The sequence below is a fragment of the Rhincodon typus genome, chromosome 33, assembly GCF_021869965.1.
Source record: "Rhincodon typus isolate 14 chromosome 33, sRhiTyp1.1, whole genome shotgun sequence".
In the NCBI taxonomy this organism is placed as follows: Eukaryota; Metazoa; Chordata; class Chondrichthyes; order Orectolobiformes; family Rhincodontidae; genus Rhincodon; species Rhincodon typus.
The window spans coordinates 2,890,255-2,906,194 of record NC_063364.1 but is presented as its reverse complement, the minus strand read 5'-3'; the positions used below and the strand labels follow the sequence as shown (position 1 = coordinate 2,906,194).

General features: G+C 44.9%; 1 protein-coding gene across 1 annotated transcript in view; it reads right to left on the bottom strand.

The window, feature by feature from the left end:
- The window catches only part of fah (fumarylacetoacetate hydrolase (fumarylacetoacetase)), a 53,306-nt gene extending 38,244 nt beyond the window's left edge, over positions 1-15,062 (bottom strand). The window contains exons 1-4 of the mRNA XM_048615860.1: positions 14,528-15,062; positions 9,413-9,523; positions 5,450-5,571; positions 1,432-1,481 (exon numbers count right to left, since the gene is read on the bottom strand). Coding sequence (XP_048471817.1) covers positions 1,432-1,481; positions 5,450-5,571; positions 9,413-9,523; positions 14,528-14,608 — 364 coding nt within the window. The 5' untranslated portion in view covers positions 14,609-15,062. The remainder of the gene's footprint in view (positions 1-1,431; positions 1,482-5,449; positions 5,572-9,412; positions 9,524-14,527) is intronic.
- Between the last annotated feature and the right edge of the window lie 878 nt (positions 15,063-15,940).

Genomic DNA, 15,940 nt, shown 5'->3' with positions numbered 1-15,940 from the left:
AACGTCAGCTTTCCTGCTCCTCTGATGCTGCCTGGCCTGCTGTGTTCCTCCAGCTCCACACCTTGTTATGAGCTGTTGTTGCCTGGACACTACATAAGGCCTGGTTAAAGGAGTAAAGCAGGTTGCATTGTACAAATAATTAAGTTGTGTGTAATTGTCTGATGAAGTCTTGGTTGTCAAGTTTACGATATGAAACTGTGCTTTCAATGGACTTTATAAATAGAGGCATAGGGCATAAAGAAAAGAGGTTTTGCTAACAGAAACTGAAAGTGCTGGAGAAGTTCAGTAAGTCTGGCATCATCTGCTGAAAGGGAAAATGAAGTAATGTTTTAAGTCCAATAATGACTCTTCATTTGAACTGGTTTTGCTAAATGGTGTAAAACAGTTTAACACAACAGTGACTACAGTTCCTGATTCGGGGCAGCCGAAGGACAAGGAGGGGAAGGTTAAATATGAGGGGGAGGTTAGTAAAGGGAATGAATAAAAGCCCATGATTACTCTCTCAATAAGCGATTAATGGGTGGCACAATGACTCAGCAGTTAGCAATGCCGACTCACAGCGCCAGGGACTCGGGTTCAATTCCACCCTTTGGTGACTGTGTGTGTTTTCTCAGGGGGCTCCGGTTTCCTCCCACTGTCCAAAGATGTGGAGGCTGGGTGGATTAGCCATAGGAAATACAGGGTTAGATGGGGGCGAAGTGGGTCAGTGTGGACTCGATAGGCCAAATAGCCTGCTTCCACACTGTAGGGATTCTAATATGATGCACGATGTGAGAAGTAACTGTGTGTGGCAGAATGAGGGGAAGGGGATGTTTAAACCTCCCACTTCAAAGGGAACGTGGTGAAAGCAGAAGGGTGACAAAGAATTCTATAATTACCTTTCCAATGTGGAGTGTTGCCAAGGTTCAAATCTTTTAAATGTTGTTGTTTTTGTTCAGTTACTGCATTGGGCCCGGGCAGGTGTGATGGGCAGAAACATTGAACATGGGGCATCAGGAGCCAGTATGTTCCACTGAGGAACCATGTGCCAGGGCACTGGGCAAGGTGGAGAGAGACTATGCTGCTACCCTTTCTCCAGCCTATCGACTGAGGCTCCATGCTGGGACTGCTGGGTTGATGAGTTCACAGGCTTTGGGAATTCTCAGATTAGGTCTGTTAATATAACCCTGGAGGTAATGCTTTTTCAAGGCCCACTTTCATGAAATTGTGGCCGAGTTAGAGGAGGTAAACAACCCCAGCTGGTGGAAACTCCAAGGGGATGGTTGGGACAGCCTGAAAAAGTCATTTTTTTTCCCTGCATTTCTGTAAGTTTGTGTCTAGGAAAATTCATTACATAGGATCTAGAACATAGTAATAGGCCATTTGATCTATCAGAGCCTCGACAGGTGTCCTCTCTGTCAGTTAAATTGCATTTCTAGATTTAACACATACCGATCTGTGCAGGGAGATGCATGGTGGCTGAAGCCTGGGGCACAAATGCTCTGTAAAACAATAAAGCAAATGTTTGTACATACACACAAGTAGACCCAATGACAGCAAGATGAGACATGAGGTCAGAATTCATTAACAATCCTATTTTAACTCCTGCATTTGACGCTGCTTTCTCCTGTCCTCTGCCCCAAGGTTTGCCGGTGCACAGCAGAGAAAAGAATGGTGGGACACAGGGTTTTCATTGCTTTGTGCTTCATTTCCACTTCTAGAGGTTTCTTAAGAGAGTGCGCAGACCCTCTCCCTCAGAAAAGGCCAGCAGTGTTCAAATGACATGGTAACAAGTTGAAGTGTAGTCTCCTGGATACAGTAATGTCATCAAGATGCTTATTGCTTGTGGTCAGCTAACGAGGAATGGGGGATCTGAGGGGAAGACAGACAGAAAACTGTTGGAGGCTTGAAGTGATACATTTCTCTCCCAAGCCAAAAATCTTTCCAAGGAGAATGCACACTCAGGAGAGCACTGGGATCAGTTCTGATCTAAACACAAATCGAGGTTAAATGCAAGTCCTTTGGGCAGGGCATATCTTGGAAGCAACTTCACCCACGTTCAAACATTGTATTTCTTTAGAAGTTGCATATTGTGACCCTTCACAACCTGCATGATCCTCACTGGCCCTCTGCCCCTCCTCCAACACTCACTCATTTCACACCAACCCCACTACCCCCCCCAATCTACTTCACACACAGTGCAGGATCCTGTAACCACTTTGCCCTCATCCTCTAGATCTCACTCCCTCAGTGTCGACGCATTGATGAACTTCCCTTTCCCTCCCTGTTCAGTATCCATCCACTGCCCTATAATGAGTTCTAACAATATCTTTCAGTGCTGGAGGAGCAGGACCAAAGCAGGATGGACACTTCGGCTCCCACTGGTGTTGAGCTTGGAACTGGGACAGGCATTTTATTGGGAAAGGGCAGGGGGGTACCCGAACCTTTGCTCTTACCCCATCTCAACTGGAATTTTGTTTTGGGCGGGAAGCCTTTGGTCAACTGTCCCATGTGCCACCACTTGAGTCCTTTAAGCAGCCAATTAAAGATGACCAAAGGACCTCATCCAGTTACCACTGAGATTAACCCAGCTACAGCAGGCACCTGCCAACACTGGGGAGTGTCCAACAAGTCATACCGTCTAACCCGGGCTGAGGTGGCAGGGACCTAGTCGAGGGAGCTGTGCCCTGTTTGAAGGGGGGGTGTGGGGCCAGGTGAGCTGATGAGAGCCAGCTCCTTCTCTTGCATTTGACCCCTTGCCCATTACCCCCTGCCCTAACACCTAATCGATGCACTACTCGCTACATTGCTTACCAATGGCCTGGGCACTCTGCAATCCTGGGACCCTCATCAGGAGAAGGAGGTGGGTGTACTTCCAGTAACAACCACACCTCCTCGGTGGTGCTGCTGAGCACAAGAGCAGCTGCCCTTGATTGGCACCTCTCACAAAGGGGGACTTCAGCTCCTGAAGCCTGGATTCCAAGGGAGGATTGTCATGGCTTTGTCACTGCCTGTTTTCTTTGTATCCTTTCATAGAAAGTGACATTACTGGCAAGGCCAGCATTTGTTGATCATCCATCACTGCCCTTGTAATTGATATTTTCTGGGCCATTTTGGAGGGCATTTAAGAGTCACCCTTGTTCTGAGAATCATGGGTCATATGTAGGCCAGATCAGGTGAGGACAACAGAGTCCCTTCCAGCAGGAACAGTGGGCGCACGGCGGCTCAGTGGTTAGCACTGCTGCCTCACAGCTCCAGGGAACCGGGTTTGATTCCAGCCTCAGGTGACTGTCCATATGGAGTTTTAACATTTTCCCTGTGTCTGCGTATGTTTCTGCCAGGTGCACTGGTTTCCTCCCACAGACTAAAGATGTGCAGTTTTTTTTTTCTATTCATTTTGTGGGATGTGGGCATTGCTGGCTGGCCAGCATTTCTTGCCCATCCCTAGTTGCCCTTCAGAAGGTGGCGGTGAGCCGCCTTCTTGAACTGCTGCATTCCTCCTGCTTTGGGTTGACCCACAATGCTATCAGGGAGGGAAGTCCAGGATTTTGACCCAGTGACAGTGAAGGAACGGCGATATATTTCCAAGTCAGAATGGTGAGTGACTTGGAGGAGAACTTGGAGATGGTCGTGTTCCTATGTATCTGCTGCTCTTGTCCTTCTAGATGGAAGTAGTCGTGGGTTTGGAAGGTGCTGTCTGAGGATCTTTGGTGAATTTCTGCAGTGCATCTTGTAGATAGTACACACTGCTGCTACTGAGCGTCAGTGGTGGAGGGAGTGGATGCTTGTGGATGTAGTACCAATCAAGCGGCTGCTTTGTCCTGGATGGTGTCAAGCTTCTGGAGTGTTGTTGGGGCTGCACTCATCCAGGCAGGTGGGGAGTATTCCATCACATTCCTGACTTGTGCCTTGTAGGTGGTGGACAGGTTTTGAGGAGTCAGGAGGTGAGCTACTCGCTGCAGTATTCCTAGCTTCTGGCCTGCCCTTGTCGTCACAGTGTTAATGTGAGTCCAGTTGAGTTTCTGGTCAATGGTAACACCCAGGATGTTGATAGTGGGGTTTCAGTGATGGTAACACAATTGAATGTCAATGGGCGGTGGTTAGATTGTCTCTTATTGGTGATGGTCATAGCCTGGCATTTGTGTGGCACGAATGTCACTTGCCACTTGTCAGCCCAAGCCTGGGTATTGTCCAGATCTTGTTGTATTAGGTGGACTGGCCGTGGGAAATGCAGGGTTACAGAGATAGGGTGGGATCTCTTCAGAAGGTTGTCACAGACTTGAGGTGCCAAATAGCTTCTTTCCACACTTTACACATTTGTGATATGTGGCTTGGTAAACCTTTCTGAAAAGAGGTCATCTCTCCTCTCGGTAGCCAAGATCATCGACACCACATGATTCCATGCATTTTGTTTGTACACTGAACAAAGGGAAGACATCTTGATTAAAAATAACCCCAAACACTAAGGGGATCTCACCTCTCAGCATGCTCCTTCTTCATTTTCAATGGCGAAGATTCACATTATCTTGAGTTGAATCCTTGTTAAAAAAACCAAATTGAACACAGGGATAGTAGGAACTGCCGATGCTGGAGAATCTGAGATAGCAAGGTGTACAGTGGGATGAACACATCAGGCCAAGCAGCATCAAAGGAGCAGGAAAGCTGACGTTTCGGGTCTAGATCCTTCTAAAGAAGAAGCGTTCAGATCCAAAACGTCAGCTTTCCTGCTCCTCTGATGCTGCTTGGCCTGCTGTGTTCATCCAGCTCTACACCTTGTTATCTCAAATTGAACACAGGGGCTGTTTTATGTTTACTAATGAGTAAAGATTTTATTCCTGCAACCTGCATTAATTTGAGTTCACCAGCGTCCTAACTTGCACTAACGCCCCCTGTATTTGCTGATTTCTGTTGGTTTCTTGTCCAGCAATGTCACTATTTCAAAATTCTCATCCTTGTGATCAGAACTGTTAATGGCTCCAACCATCTGTATCTCTGCAATCTCCTGCAACATTATAACCATCCAAAATCTCTGCCCACTCCCGATTCCAGCCTCTTCGGCCATTGGTGACTGCGTCTTCATCTGTGCGGGTCGCCAGCCCCAGAAATTGCTCCTTAAACATTTCCATCTTGCTTTTCTCCTTTAAGGCACACCTTAAAATTTTTGGCCAAGGTTTTGGTCACTTGTCGTAATGTCCTTTATGTGGCTCAGTGTAAGCCATTGTGTGATAATGTTGCCCTTTTAAAGGCACTATCTAAATGGAGGTCGTTGTTGTAAGCAGTTATGCAACAAATGCGGAATTGTTAGTTTGCCCCAGAGCAACCTACCAACCAGCCCCCAGATACTCTAGCAAAGTCCATTCATCTGGCAGCCAACATTCATCCAAGTTAATCATCACTACATTTAAAAGATTAATTTTAACAGCATTCACTAAAGGCTTATTGTAGCCAGGTCCATGTAATGGTTCCTTACTTCTGCCTCAGTTCTTTGTTATCCCGCAGTGTCGCTTCACCAGCCGACAAGAGCTGCTGCAGAAAGGCTCGAGCTTCCCTCCAGGCTTCACGGCCAAGAGCCATGAAAGGGTTAAGGATTGGCTGCAAGAAAGACACAATGTTTCAGTCATTAGTATCCTACAAATGCAAGAATATAGCACAGGCATGGTGGGCAGAGTGGTCTTCTTCTGTGGCAGATCATTCCATGATTCTAACTCAGTATCACAGCTAGTAACTAATTCAATGGGACTGCTGGATTTTTAAAAGCATTTGTGTGTGTGTGTGTGTGTGTGTGTGTGTGGTCCCTCAGAGTGAGTGTGACCCTTGCTCATAGCAGGGAACTGCACCTGGTGTCTTTTAATGTGGGGATCTTGCAGCTACCTGATCTTATATCCTACCATTGGTGGATCAGGAGGATTTACGGTGATAATCCACCTGTTAGACTGCCCATGACATACCTCCTGTAGGAATCCTCTCCTGAGAAGGCTCCTGGTCCACTGCAAATGATACTATCACCAGGATCTCCATTTTTTTTGAGATTTGGTTGGAAGGCTGGCTCATTTGTGGAGAGGTTGCCTGCTGGGAAGTAGCAGGCAGCAAACTGAGGCTAATCAATACTAATTATGTTCATGAGATAACAAGGTGTAGAGCTGGATGAACACAGTTCCTGCTATCTCTAATTATGTTCATTACGGGCCTATCGAGGCCCTGTTGCTGTACCAATAGGGATCTCAATTCAATAAAACAGGCAGTGCCCGTAGATGCTCAGGGTGAGAATGGAAGCTGGGCTGACATCACACAAAAGGAGCTACAATGGCCTCTGGGCAGTAAAAACACAAAACTGTCCACAGTGCCCAGGTGTAAACCCATGGTGCCCAAGGGAATGTTAGAGAGACACCACAGCTCTCCACCACTTAGAGAGGCAACTGTCTGTAGGATCACGTCCAGACAGCTGTGGGCTCTCCCTCGCAGTCTCACAGGCATTAGTGACAAATTGTATAAATGCTGGAGAGGTGTCACAGAGACAGTTCAATTAAAGGATTCATGGGATGCAGGGGTTATCTTACAAGGAAAGGATGGACAGGATGAGCCTGTATCCAGTAGAGTTTAGAAGAATGAGAGGCGATCTCATTGAAATGTATAAGACCCTGAGAGGACTCGACAGGGTAGATGCCATGAGGATGTTTAACCTTGATAAAGAGACTAGAGTTAGGTAACACATTTTAAAAATAAGATTAGACGTGGACTCCCTACAGTGTGGAAACAGGCACTTCAGCCCAACAAGTCCACACTGACTCTCAGAGAACCTACCCAGACCCATCCCCCTATAATCCACCTAACCTACACATCCCTGAACACTATGGGCAATTTAGCATGGCCAATCCACATAACCTGCACATCTTTGGACTGTGGGATGAAACCGGAGCACCTGGAGGAAACCCACGCAGACACGGGGAGAACGTGAAAACTCCACACAGACAGTTGCCGGAGGGTGGAATTGAACCTGGGCCCCTGGTGTTGTGAGGCAGCAGCGCTAACCACTGAGCCATCTAAGATGTGGCCCATCTAAAGGTGAGACTCAGATAATTGTTTTTCTCTCTCAGAGGATGGTTGGTCTGTAGAACGTTCTTCGCCACAGACCGGTAGAGGTGGAGCCTTTGAATATTTTTACACTGTTCTAGATTGTTTAAGAGAGTCAAAGGGTATAGGAGATGGACAGGAACGCAGAGGCATTACATCAACCATATCAAATTGAACAGTAGAGCAGTTTCAAGAGGTCAAATTACCTACTCGTGCTATTAATTCAAATACAAGTTTTTTTTTATTCACTTGTGGAACATGGGAGCTACTAACTGGCCAGCATTTACTGACCGTCCCTAACTGCTCTTGAACTGACTGGCATGTTAGGCCTTTTCAGAGGACATTTGAGAGTCAACCACATTGCTGTGGGCCTGGACTCACATGTAGGCCAGACCAGGTAAGTATGGCAGATTTCCTTCACTGAAGGCATGAGTGAGTCACATGAGTTTTTCCAACAATCAGTAGTGGTTATCGATAGATCCTAAATTCCAGAAGTTTTCAAAATTGAATTCAAATTCCACCATCTGCTGTGGCAGGATTTGAACCTGTTAATACCACTAGGCCATCACCTGCCCAGTGTGTCCATGCCCTAATCAGCAGTTCCCATCTCACTGTATGGTAGGTGGGTCCCACTGATCAGTGAGTGCTGAGGGTCTTCCATTGGCTGACCAGTGCCATTCCCTGATCTCACTTGCTGGGTTTTAATTGGCACAGGGGATTGAAAGTTTCACTAGCATGCCCACATCAGGATTGGGATCCTGAACTACCACCCACTTCCAGTTCCCACCCGTGATTAAAACATGCAGCCCCCTATCTCACTGCCTGTAATTTTTAAATGACATGCAGAGTCAGGAAAGAGGTTCTGACATTGTTCATTGCGGAAAAGGGTGAGACACTCATAAGGCCAAGTTGGCACAGCTTGTGTTCATGAGTAGGACCACAACAGCTGGTGCTTGTCTCAAGAAGTAAAAAAAAAACCTTCTATCCAGATACCCTGTGTCTTGAAAATTATCTTCGAAAGAAGATTTCAATTTGATAGCTTTAGTTGTGTGGTTTGCCCTTTAAACTGAGTGATTTTGTGAGCCATTCAATCAGATTCCGACAATGGTCATTAAAGTGACTCTTTCCCTACTGTACTTTACCTGCACTGAGTGCGGAAAATTGAAAGCGAGAGGCTGGGTTACTGATTGACTGTGTTTAGTCATCCTTGACTCCAAGCCAACAAGGTACATTTCGAGCTGGAATGATAACCTGAACTTCAGAGTCTGCATGTGAGGTTCCAAGCTCCTTCCTGTCATTATACAGTGTCAGATGTTGGGCCTAAGTGTGCTTTCCAAAACACGTTTGTGAATAACAAGAATCACTATGATACATAAAGAGGAAAGAGCATAGGGAATTGACGGACCACAGTGCTAAGTCACAAGACTGCACGGCAACACAGTGCAGCAATAAACTCCAGCAAAGGCACGGAGGGATGGCACATTCTGACGGAGAGTCCCTGTTGTGTGCCTTTTCATCCAAAGCATCTTGAGGGTCTTATCAAGTGTGTGTTTACTTTCATCTGACTGGGTGTGTCTGAAAATTGTAGGTTGATCAAGGATCCAAATATAATGTGGCATGATACAGCAACAGGTATATCACCAAGCGGATGTAGTTTGATACCCCTGAATAGGTGGAATTTATTTAAAGCATTTGGAAATGTTTGATGTTGACCAACTAACTCACTGTATTGCTAATAAATCCAAACTGGAGGGATGTGGTCAAAGCTCCTTACTTATTTCTCACCAACCTACTCTAACGTTAATTTGAATTAAATGATAATTTACTGAAACTCTCCATTAGTCTGCATACTAGGTAATAATCTAAATCAATATGTGCGTGCTTCTAAGATGTTAGCCTGGCTCAGTGTTAGCATTCTTATCTCTCAGAATTGTCAGCTCAAGACTCTTCCTAGAGAACTGAACACAAATTCCAAGTGATGGAGTTATCTGTCGGGTGGGACACTGGACCGAGGCTCAGTCTGCCCCCTCCCTGCTGAATGAGTCTACAGCACAATTTAAAGATCCCCCTGCAATCCTGACCAATATTTAACCCTCAATATCTAAAGGTGATTGGGCTGGTCAGAATCGCATTGCTGCTCGCTGTTCTGTATACTTATATTGACTACACCTTGGAAAAACATTTCAGTGGCAGTAAAGGACATTGGGGTGTCCTGTGTTTGTGAACGGCACTATAAAAATGAAAGTTATTTCTTTCTGTGAAGAACAGCTTGATAATTACCCGGGCTTTACATGGGCTCGAAGGGACTAGAAATTGCTTCACAGAAGACTAGCCACTTATTCCAGCATGTGGTGCACCTTACCTGGGCGAAGACATGTTGATGTTTAGAGAGAGCTGAGCCAGTGAAGAGATGTTTGACGACACTGAGGTCTAAGATCTGGTCTCCAATGGCAACACCGATTCTATGGGTTGGCTGAAAGGCACAAAAGGAAAGCAGAGATAATTAAAGTATCCTTTCTACTTTTCTCAATTGTACAAATGTCTGCAGCTGAACATTTCACATGGCCACGTGGAGGCCAGACAGTCATTCAAGAGGGTCCCCATCCACAGTCTGTGCTGAGCTGGTCAGTAGCAACACACATAGCCCACAATAAATTCGAAATAAACAGAGAATGGAACTCAGAAACTTCTGCTCACTGTCCAATTAGCCTGCTCGTTAAGTACCATCTTGAGCCACTTCACACAGCTCTTCAAAACTCTTGATGTTGCACGAAGCATCAGTGTCTATCTGATACTTCATGTTCATTTGATGTTCTTCTTCTGCAGTCATCATTCTAACAGTCACAAACCATAAGTACCTTTAGACCTGACATCACCAACCTGCTGAAAGATGCATCAGAATCATTGTCTGACATCTCTCTAGCATCTGTCTCTCCCTCTAAGCTTCCTTTGCTTCTTTCCAAATAAACACATACAGTTTCTTGCAGTTAGAGTACTGCTTCCCTACACTGGAAATACTTCCTTTACATTATGTGATGTCCGCCCACAACATTTATATCCTGCCTCTGGTTTTAATCTTTCTGCATGCTTTTCTGCAAATATTTACTTCTTTTTCCTGATTTATTGTTCTCATACAGCCTAGAAAGTCTCTTATTATAAGACAATATCTGGTCTGTTCTCCCAATGAATACACTCGAGTTGATGAATGACAACCTCAGAGATTCTGCACATGTTGAAATAAACATGTCTACATCTTCTACCTTTGAACTTTTTGGTCCTTTCCTTAGTTATCCTTTCGTTGTTTATGGATTTATGAATCTTTTTAATTTGCTTGCCAATATCTTTTTATGCATACTCTTTGCTTTCCTAATGTGATTGCAAATTTTACCATGCATGTTTGCACTGCTCTAGGTTTTCTACAGTATTGGGACAAGCTTCCCTTTTGTGTGCCTTGTCCTGTTCTACATGCTCTTTGACATCTGGGGCTAAAGAGTTGGGATAACTGCCCTTATTGTTTCTGTGATCACATTTGTTTTGAGCACTCTCTTTCTCCTTCTTGAATACTTCCCACTGCTCACTCATTTCATTATTCATAATATGGAGGTGCTGGTGTTGGACTGGGGTGGACAAGGTCAGAAAACATACAGCACCAGGTTATAGTCCAACAGGGTTTATTTGAAAACACAAGCTTTCGGAGCCTCGGTCCTTCTTCAGGTATTAGTGAGATGGTATCAGTTGCAGAATTTATACGTAAAAGATCAAAGGGTCACACCACTGACGAGGATGTAATAAACAAACCTAAGAGGCTGTTAAATCTTTAATCAGTTCGAAGGTTTTAATTGATTATTATGTACATCTAAATCCCTGAATTCATTTCAAGTCACTGACCTGAGAGAATTAAAGGTTTTATCAGTGTAAAGAAGAGGTGACATTTTAGGTCAGTCAATGCATGTTAGGTATGAGGTCTTGTTTGAATCTGTTTATGTTTTGGTTTGGAGTCAGACTGGTTGTATTTCTAAAGTAGGAATTTATAAAATACAATTTATAGACAGTCAGTCAATGTGGTATGTTTTTCAAACAAAATAGAATGTATCTGCAAATACAAATTCACCCCATGGATGTACATATGTGTGTGCATATGTATGTGTGTGAGGGAAAGAGCGAGAGGGAGAGAGAGAATTCATTATTCATAGATCTCCAATAAGAGATGATCTAACCACTGCCTCTGACATTCAGTGTTACTGCCACTGAATCCCACACTATCTACATCCTGGAGGTTACCATTGACCAGAAACTCAACTGTACTCACTACACAAATACAGTGGCTACAAGAGCAGGACAGAGGCTGGGAATAGCAAGAACTGCAGATGCTGGAGTCAGAGACAACATAGTATGGGGCTGGAGGAACACAGCTGGCCAGGCAGAATCAGAGGAGCAGGAAAGTTGGTGTTTCAGGTCGAGACCCTTCCAAACCCATAACCACTTCCAAGGAAAAGAGCACAGATACATGGAAACACTACCACCTGCAAGTTCCCTTCCAAGCCACTCGCCATCCTGACTTGGAATGTTTTTTTTCTTCTTTATTCATTTATGGGATGAGGGCATCGCTGGCCAGGCTGCATTTATTGCCCAGAGGGCAGTTAAGAGTCAACCACATTGATGTGGGTCTGGAGTCACATGTAGGCCAGACCAGGTAAGGAGGCAGTTTCCTTCCCTAGTGAACCAGGTAGTTTTTTCCAACAATTCACAATGGATTCATGGTCATCATTGGACTCTTAATTCCAGATATTTATTGAATTCAATTCCACCATCTGCTGTTGCAGGATTCGAACCCAGGTCCCCAGAATGTTGTCTGGGTCTCTGGATTAACAGTCCAGTGAGAATACCATTAGGCCATCGCCTCCCTTAATATATATCGCCATATATATGGCACAATATATTGCCATTCCTTCGATGTTGCTGGGTCAAAATTCTGGAATTCCCTCCCTAAGGGCATTGTGGGTCTACCTATAGCATGTGGACTGCAGTGGTTCAAGAAGGCAGCTCACCACCACCTTCTCAAGGGCAGCCAGGGACGGGTTATAAACGCTTACCAGCCAATGGTGCCCATGTCCCAATAGTAAACAATTTTTTTTTTAAATTACCTTCAACACCTACAGCTGTTTCCAGGCTACTTTTGTCAATCACATCTCAGTTTAGTAACATTGTTTTTGGTCTACTGTGCACTTTTCTGTAACTATGCCAAATCTATCTGAATTATGATAGTAACCAGCATTATATTCCCCTACTAATATCTCTTCTATCAGCTTCATCTCCTTAAACTAAATCCTTTTCTTGTTGCCCTTGCTACCTTCTGACATATTTTCCTGACCACATGCATTCTGGTATTCTGCATTCTCTATACCTACTACACTGAATTTATCCGGGTTAATATTCAGGTGGAATAGTAGTCCCACTGTTTTTGTCCAATTGTGTCATCACTTCTCAGCAATTTGCCTACAGAGTTGCTTTTCTCTCTCCCTCTAACTGTTTGGTCTGCCGAAGACTCCTGGCAGTGTGATTTCCCCTTTTTTTTTATTCCTTCGTTCAACCTGTGTGAACACACTTGATCTTATTTCTGGCATCTCCACTGTCATTCCAGCCAATGATTGTTTCTTTAGCCAATGTTCTGAGACTCCCACCCCCTTCGTTTTTACAGCTTCTTTCTCCTGTCTAAAAGCAAGACACTGACAAATGCAGAGCTGCCCTTTCTGGCTTTGCTTAAGTCACATTTCACATAAAAGTTGTAAATCATTAACATATTTTCAACAGTACCCTTTACTTCCAATAATTTTAAAGACCTTGTTGACTTTTCTGACAATGATTGGTGATGAAGTTTGTCTCCTGATAGCAATCCAAGGACATCATAACTCTGCCGGCAGAGGTCTCTGACCCAGGGCCTGTGAAGATCAGTGTACTGTTGGCAGGAATTAGTTTTACTGCTGGCTTCGTGACACTGTTTGACTGTGGCCCTTGGCTTAACCTACAAATGGATACCCTTGATCCATGCAATTGTACCTTTCTTTAAATAAATGTGAATTTCTTTAAACACACCCTTTTGACCAGGTTGCTAAACTGTTTTTCAGATGTTTCTGATGCTGATTATGGTTTATTTACAATCTTGTGAAATCTCTGGCCAATTGCTATTGCATTTTGAACATCAGGTCACTGCAGTGGACCCTGTTTTGCAGCTTCTCGAAAACAAACTCTGAGACGTCTCTTCACTGGTTGTTACTATAAACATGGTAATGATAATCTGCATGAGAGATAGTAGGAACTGCAGATGCTGGAGAATCCGAGACAACAAGGTGCAGGGCTGGATGAACACAGCAGGCCAAGCAGCATCACAGGAGCAGAGAGGCTGACGTTTCGGGCCTAGACCCTTCATCAGAAATGATAATCTGCAGTTATGTAGCGTTCACCTGAGTGGATATTCACCCTCTCCATTCACCTAGCCTTACCCTTGCTCAGCCTCTGTGTCACTTTCGAAGAAGGTCCATTGTGACACTGGCTGTGAATCCATAAACCAGAGGCTCTAGGCTGGACAAGCTTTGCAGTATTCCCTCTCCTAGGTTTGCACCTCTAGCACAGCACTGAGGGCACCGTCAGTCAGGTCCCTTTTTGGGTCAAAAGTTAAATCAATTACTTGTTCTCTCAAGTGAACACCCAAGATTCCATAGGACCAGTTCAATTAGGTTTTCCTTGATTTTCTGGTCAATATTTGTCCTGACAGCAATATCACTATAAACATTATGATCATTTATCTCATTGCTGTGTCTGGGGAATTGTTCTGACTGATACAATGGGACATTGCAACAGTGAGTACCTTTCGGAAATATTTCACTCTGAACAGTGCTGATACTGTGAAAGGCGCTATCTACGTTCAGCCCTGCTGCTCAACGTTTGATGGGCACAAGTGAACACTACTCAGGGACAACAAGGTGCAGAGCTGGATGAACACAGCAGGCCAAGCAGCATCATAGGAGCAGGGAAGCTGACGTTTCGGGCCTAGACCCTTCATCAGAAATCCTACTCAGGGACCCGTGCGCTATGGTAGACACTTCTTCAAACGCGTTCCCAAGCTAAATAAACTGATTGGAAAGTGACAGAAACACCGGGGAGTTATCCAGGCACCGAGAAATTTCCTTTTGTCCTGAAGTGGGGGTTTTCACGGCTCAGTTTCACGGGGAAAGAGTTAATATTGTAAAGCAGTTGTTTCTCGCTGCAATGCTGCACTAGGTGTGGTGAAATGGTCTACAGTGGTTCACAGCCCAGACATCAAAACTAAAGCAAACATCGCGGATGCTGGAAATAAGTTTTCATGCTTTGTGTCCGTTTCGGACACGTTGCCCAAACTGAAATTAACACCGCTCCTTATAAAACACCCGCCCCAGCGGCCCGCCCCCACCATGGTGTGAAATATTTTCGAGTCACTTACGTTATCCGGAGTGGAAAACACACCGAACGGAAGGTTCTGGATTGGGAAATCCGAGTCTTCTTCCACTTTCAGGAAGGACATGTTTCTGAAGAGACAGACTGACACAATGAGAGGGAAGGCACTTCCGTTTCAATTTCAAGAGCTGAATCAATACGAGTGTCAATTGTAGCTGCACCGCCCATCATGTTGTATCTTGTCAGTCCGGTTGATACAAAGCACAACTAAGCATCGGAACACAGCAGGCCAGGCAGAATCAGAGGAGGAGGAAAGCTGATGGAGCTTGTTATCTCAGACTCCAGCATCGGCAGTTCCTATTACCTATAAGCATTGGAGCACTCCGCGATTCTGTAAACACGAAATTCTATTTTAACCCATTCTATATTTAAATAATATTGGAATAATCGCACTTTAGGGGTGAATTTATTTTGCAATAGTCCCATGTGCCATGCAGCATTCTAAACATTACGGGCCACTTAGCCCAAACAGCCCGCATTTTCCAGCCTCACCCTCTGTAAACTGTTAACATATCCTCCCATTCCTCTCCCGCACCCTGAGCCCCGCCTTTTATTCAGCTTCTCGGAGATAGTAAGAACTGCCGATGCTGGAGTCAGAGATAACACAGTGCGGAGCTGGAAGAATACAGCAGGCCTGATGAAGGGTCCCGTCCCGAAACGTCGACTCTCCTGCTCCTCTGCTGCTGCCTGACCTGCTTGTTCATTCCAGCTCCACACTGTGTTATCCAGCTTCTCCTGCTTCTGGCGGTGGCCAGTTTCACATACTCTCCACTCCAGCTGAAGAGGTTTTCCCGAATTCCGTATTGAATTCATTAGTAACTGTCTATGGCCCCTAGATTTTCACTCTTCAAATAGAAACATTATCCTTTCACCCAGATCAAGCCCTTAAAGAACTTTATTAGATCACCCTGTGATGTTCTGTCTAGAGGAGAGCATCCAGCCTCTTCAATCTTCCCTGATGAAGATAGCCTCCCAGCTCCAGCATCATTCTGGTAATTTTCTTAAGCCTCTATGTCACTTTCATGAAATGGACCCCAGAAATATTTGCGGACTCAAATGCGTTGTTAACAAAGTCTTTATACAAGTTTAGTACAACCTGTTTGCTTTCCAGTGTAGAAATAATTGAGCAGCTTTTGGGAGCTTTAGGCACACAAAGATTAGACACAATACTAGTGAAAACCATGGAACGTTTACCAACAATTTACATTGTGATCAGATACATGGTGCTGCAGGACTTCGCCAGGACTATGAGACAACAAGGTGCAGGGCTGGATGAACACAGCAGGCCAAGCAGCATCATAGGAGCAGAGAGGCTGACGTTTCGGGCCTAGACCCTTCATCAGAAAAGGGGGAGGGGAAGGGGGTTTTGAAATAAATAGGGAGAGAGTGGGAGGCGGAT